Below are 7,143 nucleotides of genomic sequence, written 5' to 3'. Positions count from 1 at the left end.
ACTACATGGCCGTCCACCACCACCCTCCGACGACTGCCACAACATCAAACATTACCGTTCTGCCCTCCCTGACATATCTCTACTATTTTATTTTTATCTTTTTATCTCGACCTTCGATTTATATGAAACTAGAGCCATTAGAACCCTACCTCACAAGGCTACCGCCAACTAAATTTTCATAATCATCCTACGGATGGATTGTTTCAAATCTGGTCTGTAACACTGGTATCAGAGTCAACGTTCCTCGGACAATGGTGAACACATGATCCAAAGCTAACCCAAGAGAGATCGTAGCCATGGAGGACCAAGAACTCATCTCCATCCCTAGGGAGGTTTCCTTGGCATAACCAGCAACTATCAACGATGAGCCGCTAGTGTGGGCAAAAGCATTTTTTAAAGAATTTTCGGCTGTGTCGAAGGAGAACTCAAAGGAAATCCAAACCGCCCTCAAAGACTCGTTTCAGGCTTTGACAGAGGTCCTACTAGCTGCCCTCCACCACCCTGCACCACCTGCGTCGTCGGCCACCATGGAACATGTGCCACCTCCACCCCTAAGCACTAATAATGGTGAAACCGTGGAGACCATCCAAACCACGGCAACCATCTCTTCTCCGGTTGCAGTGGAGCACCATCCATCCTTGCAGATCGAGCCCTCTATTGCAGCAATGCCAGAGCAGCCCCTAGCAACAGCCCCATTGTCATCTTCCCGGTCAAGATGGAAAATAAAGGTCGAAACCCTAGTTTTCCACCGATGGTGATCCATGCACTTTCAGTCCAAGCCACCATCATTAGCACCTTCCTTGGACTAGCTACACTTGAGCCATGTCCTAAACCTCATGTGCTAAGACCTTGGCTTAAGCCACCCATGGCTAGGACGGATTATGGCTCAAAATGATGGGCCCTAGAGCAGCACCCACCATGGGCCCCTCTTCCTTGTGGTAGACGAGACCCACATGAAGATAGAGGACATAAACTTCGAGAGCGAACGAAAGTTTGGAAACCACCATGGACACCTTGAGGATAAAGTGGTCGGAAGCATGGTGGATTGATGCGAACTGGGTCAGATCGGATCACATCAATGGGAGATTAGACTCAATGAATTGAGTCTAGTTATCTTATTTGCTTATTTGGTTTAGTTGGAAGGTTAGAATTTTATTTAATTAGCTAAATCCAATTTTGCACAGTTTTGAAAAAATATTCATAAAATATTCTAAAGACATTCAAATAATATCAAACGAACTGGATAAGATTGTCAACCTCTAGATCTACAACTTTGGTATTCACAATTTCTTTGATTTTATTAGATAGCTGGCTTTATTTTGTTGTTTAAATTTCAAATAAATTGGATAATCCGTATGTGGATCCGATCCGCTATGGATTTTTACTCCTATAAATAGGAGTGGACATGTATTGTTAATTAGGGAATTTAATGAAATCATTAAGAGATAGCTAAGTTTAGCCCGTTATTATTTTCGTTCTTATCTTTTTACATTAGCCGTTTGATTGTCTTTATTTTTATAGGAGTAGATCATAACCGTAGATCCCTTACAAGCATCCAAACCCTAGCTACCTCCTACCTCCACCCTACTACACAACCGTCCACCACCACTCTTGGCCATCCACCACCTTTCGACGACTACCACAACGTCAAAAATTACTGTTCTGCCCTCCCCGACATATCTCCACTATTTTATTTTTATCTTTTCATACTAACCTTCGATTTAGGTGAAACTAGAGCCATTAGAACCCTAACTCACAAGGCTATCTCCAACTAAATTTTCATAATTATCCTATGAACGGATCGTTCTAGATCTGATTCGTAACATTATATAACCTTACATGATTAACTATCCTTATGAAGAAGATTGCTTCTATTTTGTAAGCATCTGAGTGATAATCCTTAAATGTAAGTGTATCGATGTTGTTTGATGTCAACAAATAGTTCAGCTTCTTTTGATGTCTATTGTATTATCCTTTGTCGTAGCTCAAACAATCGAACATGTATGCATAGAAGTCTCCTCACTCATGATGAATATAAACTATGTAAGAGAAATTTTTAAGATGAGAGTAGGATTCTTAATTTTACAATTAGTAATTCAACATTTGGCTTTGGGCCCTTAAATGAGGTTGGGAACATCTAAAATTCTTGTTAGGACAAGCCACCAAGAGATTCTTCAAAACCATCTCTTAGTTTAAACTTTTCTTTGCTATGTGCACATCATCCAAAAGCCACTAAATTTCAATCGTTTGAATGTCTTTAGTCTCATTCAAACAAAGTCTTGAAACTTTATTTTCTAAATTCAATTATACTTAACTAACTTAAAAATTTTGTACGTTCAACTTTTTGTAAATTATGTAACTTCACCATACATTTAAATATAATTTGTACAACTTATTTTATATAATTTTGTTCGCAAATTTGTCATTACAAAAACTATCACCTATACAATATCTTCCTTAGTAATTTCATGACAAAACATAATTTCTAAACAATTCTCTAGAGTTTACAAAATTCTCTAAGGTCAAGACAGATGAGCTTACTTTATATATATATTTTTTCAATAAATATCTATGAAGATCACAAACAATAGAAAACCTCATAAAATGCATGTGTTATAAAATTAATTTTGTACAAAAGTTTTAACATAATTCCAAAATAAATCTTGATAAGTTAATTTTCAGCAAAGTAACATATTGGTGAAGTAAAAAAATATGTAATAAGATCCCCACAGTTTAGAATTTTTAAAATAAATTATTTCTAAAGTTGATCAAACATAGCAATCATCTTAATAAAGTGAATAAAGATGTGCAAAGTTTTGGGGAATCGGCAAACAAATGGGGGAAGAGAGCGTCGAGCTTAGTGGTGGCCGATGGCTAGGGTGAAGGAACATGAGAGAGATGAGAGAACGAGATGGAGATATAGAGTTTTTGGGGATCAACTCATATTGCTTAATGATAAAACATGCTGCTTTCTACCAAAATTAGTAGGTGACTTAATTAATTAAGATTCTATCAAAATAGCCGGTGACTTAATCAACTAAGTCACCTTCTAAATAAGTAAATAAGGCCTGGCCTATATCAGGTTTGAATTACATCACTTAATATTATATATATTTTTTGCTTAGATACATAATTTATAACCTCTCATATTTCAAGAGATTTGGGTGTAACTTAGCCACACTTTTATTATAAGAGTTGACAATTGTATTTCTGTTTACTTATATAAGTTTCTATAACTGAAGTACTTTGCGGCCATCGATTATCGTAAGTAGAATAATATTTATATATATATTAGCAAGAGGAGTTGACAAAAATTCTATTTGCCTATAAATTTGAAATATTGAGCTCAGAAAAGCAATTGTGTCTGCTCGTCAACGCGTTTAGATATTGATATATTCCAATTTGGGAATTAATATAAGATTCATATCTGGTTAGCACCGAATAATTTGTTAATGAATTAATTTCTTTATCAATGTTTTCTTCTTCATCAATCTCACTGATGCATAGATATAAGATATTGCAAAATAATAATTATCATAGGTTTCTTTAAAAAGAATTTAATTATATCCCAATTAAATCGATTGTTGACATTCGTACCTTGAAATACATATTTATTCACTATCCGAATGGCTAATAAACAAAGCTAATTGACAATTATATGCATACCTTATAAAAAAAGATCTACACATACGCCTCATGGTCTACATATAACAAGGAGGCAAGTCAAATAAAATTTAAGCAAACAAAAGCTGACAATTTCATTTTATTTTTTAATCTTTTAAAAAGTTCTTCTAACGTAGCAATGAGATTATCTGCAACAGTTGACTAAATAATTTATAATCAAGGAATATAATACGTACATGCTAGTGAATAAGAGTTATTTTTTTAAAAAAAAAAATTGAATTGACCAAATACAAATTACAAACCGAGTAGAAGAGTTGTCAAGTCAAATAAGCTCGCTCTGTGCTCAAATTAAGTAATCGTAGAATTAATTAATTAATTAATTATAGTTAATTTGGTATTAGTAAATGGGGGTTAGGAGCCAAAAATTGACAGATACGGAGCATTGATTTCCGCGACTATTCGTCGTTGACTTTTCCAGCTTTTTTCCTCAAGAGAAAGTCCAATTGATTGATTAGCTAGCTGTTGGTATTAGCAACGAGCACCAAACACAAAAAGTCACAAAATATTCGCTGCTTTCGACCCTCCGGTAGGCGACACCATCCTCGTGACCAAAGGATTCCCTTCCACGCGTCCCCTTCCTACTCGCGGTGCGACATCGTGGTCCCTTCATTGATGACGACGCTGCCCCCGCCACTCCCCGGGTCAACTTCCCCTTTCCCTTCCACCCGTCCGATCTTAAAGCACGCCATCCGACGGCTGGAATTATTTGGCGGTAAACTCCGAAGGGCACCCGCGTTCACACCCACCGCGATTTCCTGGTCACGTGTCTGTGGACGACGCGAGTCTGGAGCTCTGGTCTCTTCTTCGGTGAAGCTGGTAAAAATCCGTTCTTCCTGAATCTGGTCACCCCCACGCAACTACTCTTTCATCTAGATGCCCATATCATACCCAGCGTGTGAGTCCACCACCACCACCAAATCCATTATATAAACCAAAACAAACGAAAAAAGAAAATATTATACTAGAATAATAAGTCTTTCTTTCTCACTGGTCAACCCCACCCACTACTAATTTTCTATAAATTTACGACGTATACTCCGAGATATCGTGATTTATCTCCGGATTTCAGGTCATACTTGGCTTGAATAATTGAATTCAACAGGTTGACTTTAAGCATAGTGGAAAGCATTAATTAACGTTCCTAGTTAAGGAAATCTAGGAATAATGTTATAAAATAGGGGGAGGAATATCTCGCAAGACGAGAAATTAGGCAATCCTTTATCTTTTTTTCTTTCCTCTTTTTATTTTTTTATTGTCTTTTTAAGCGTTTTTTTTTTCTCGAAGGGCGACAAAGTCCACCTTGCGACTGACGCTTCTTCCACCATCCAGTGCGTGGAAAACAGCGTTAATTTTTTGGTTCCGATCACGAGAAAGGTGAAGCATCATCAGCCGTCGGATCAGAAATTCCCCCTTTGACTTCAAATTCCCGTCCCTTTTACCCGGTTTCGCCGGTCATCATCTCTTTAAAATCCCCCCACCCCTCCCTTCCCCTTCTCCCATTCCTCAACCTCTTTCCTCTCTCTTCTCCTTCAGTTAATGGTGGTATAGGGGTATTTAGATCCGGGAGATCATGGCCGTTGATATGATGGGGTACGCGAAGATTGACGAGCAGATGGCCATCCAGGAGGCCGCCACGGCGGGGATCCGGAGCATGGAGCACCTCATCGCCCAGATCTCACACCAGAAAGCGTCGTCGACGCAGTTCGATTGCAGGGAGATCACTGATCTCACCGTTTCCAAGTTCAAAAAGGTTATCTCGATCCTTAATCGCACCGGCCACGCACGTTTCCGACGTGGCCCCACTGTGGCGCAGCCGACCGACGCGAAACCTTCTTCCTCTGTTCCGGCCACGCAAACAATCACCCTAGTTCCGCCACCGGCGCCGGCGAAGGTGCCACTGACGCTCGACTTCTCCAAGCCGTGTATCTCGGCGCCTATCTCGTCGGGCACAAACTCGTCCTTCCTTTCGTCGATCACCGGCGACGGGAGCGTCTCCAACGGCAAGAACGGAGTCTCTTCCTCATCCCTCCTCCTACCCCCCCTCGCGCCGTCCTCGGCAGCCGTCGCCGGATCCGGAAAGCCGCCACTGTCCTCGTCGTACCCAAAGAAGTGCCCTGGCCACGCCCACTCCGAGGACGTCGCCGGAAAGTACGCCGTCAACGGCGGCCGGTGTCACTGCTCCAAGCGAAGGTAAACCTCATCCTCCTCTCCCATTCTTCCTTTCGGCGCACGATAGCAAAAATCCCTACACTTCTCCTATCCTACGCAGTTTCTCGGATCATTAATTAATTAGATTTTTCCTAAATATAGGAAGTCGAGGGTGAAGAGGACGATACGAGTACCGGCGATAAGCTCGAAGATGGCCGACATCCCCCCTGACGAGTACTCGTGGAGAAAGTACGGTCAGAAGCCGATCAAGGGATCCCCTTACCCTCGGTAAGCACACCCCTCCTCCATCTCTCTCTCTCTCTCTCCCAAATCCCTATCCTCTATCTCGATCAAACGGCGCTGACCTTTTTACTCTCGTTTATTACAGGGGTTACTACAAGTGCAGCACCCTCCGCGGCTGCCCGGCGAGGAAGCACGTGGAGAGGGCCCCCGACGACCCCTCGATGCTCATCGTCACCTACGAGGGCGAGCACCGCCACACGGCCTCCACCATCCCAAGCCAGGGCACGAATCTCGAGAGCAAGGACGGCATCATGCAGATCTGATCCCATCCCCGCCGTCCGTTCCTTAATTTTTGTTTCTTTCTTTTTTTTTTCCAATCGCCCGCTGTAACCGTTACAAACGGCGCTCTTATTTTTAGAATTATGTAAAGAAAATGACCTGTAGAAATTAAAACGAGAAGCAGTCGGGAAATTTGACCAAGTTGCATAGTTTATTAGTTTATTAACCTTTTCTCTATGTTCCGGATTTGATCCCCGCTTGGAGTCCGTCAGGGTGGGGGTCAAAGAGGTGCATGGTCTCAGTGCAGTGGGGCCCGGTCGTCGTTGTCCTCTTTGACTGGTGTCAGATTTCCTTGGTTGTGATGCAACTATTTTGTAAAATTGTATTCTTTCGTTTATTTTTATTTATTAGGTTGGGTTGCTTGTTATTAACTTTGATTGCTGATGTTGGAGGATGATAAGATCTGGGGGCGAAGGTCAACAGAGGTTTTAATAGTGTATTAGTTGCTCTCAGGATTAGGTGTGATGGTTGGAAGTTCTGGAGGAGTTGGGGGAAATAAATTAGAGAGGGTTGGGGCCAAAATGGGTTGGTTGGGGTCAATGGTTTCGTCAATTGGGTGTGATTTGGGGATCGGATTTAATGGGGTTGGTCAACTTTTATCCAACTCAGTAACTTTATGTCAGATATTTAAGAGAGCTCTTACAAAATGGATCATCAAAATGGATGATCGAATCTTACTGATAGACTAGGGAGGCAGATTGATATTTTGCATGGAAAGCATTGTTGGCA

General features: G+C 41.1%; 1 protein-coding gene across 1 annotated transcript; it reads left to right on the top strand.

Moving 5' to 3' along the window:
* Positions 1-5,176: 5,176 nt before the first annotated feature.
* Positions 5,177-6,555, top strand: LOC140779620 (WRKY transcription factor WRKY51-like). The gene is made up of 3 exons (XM_073124782.1): positions 5,177-5,874; positions 5,995-6,120; positions 6,221-6,555. Exons 1-3 carry the CDS (start codon positions 5,255-5,257, stop codon positions 6,396-6,398), a joined length of 924 nt encoding a protein of 307 aa, XP_072980883.1. The 5' UTR covers positions 5,177-5,254; the 3' UTR covers positions 6,399-6,555.
* The last annotated feature ends 588 nt before the right edge of the window (positions 6,556-7,143 follow it).

The sequence above is a fragment of the Typha angustifolia genome, chromosome 15 (genome assembly GCF_048772165.1).
Source record: "Typha angustifolia cultivar Huaian chromosome 15, ASM4877216v1, whole genome shotgun sequence".
Lineage (NCBI taxonomy): Eukaryota > Viridiplantae > Streptophyta > Magnoliopsida > Poales > Typhaceae > Typha > Typha angustifolia.
This window is presented reverse-complemented; position numbering and strand designations above follow the sequence as displayed.

Excerpts from the sequence above, each read along its gene's own strand:
- LOC140779620 (XM_073124782.1), top strand. The coding sequence starts at position 5,255 with ATGGCCGTTGATATGATGGGGTACGCGAAGATTGACGAGCAGATGGCC. Across the intron at positions 5,875-5,994 it reads TGTCACTGCTCCAAGCGAAG|GAAGTCGAGGGTGAAGAGGA; the intron begins GTAAACCTCATC and ends TCCTAAATATAG. Across the intron at positions 6,121-6,220 it reads AAGGGATCCCCTTACCCTCG|GGGTTACTACAAGTGCAGCA; the intron begins GTAAGCACACCC and ends CGTTTATTACAG.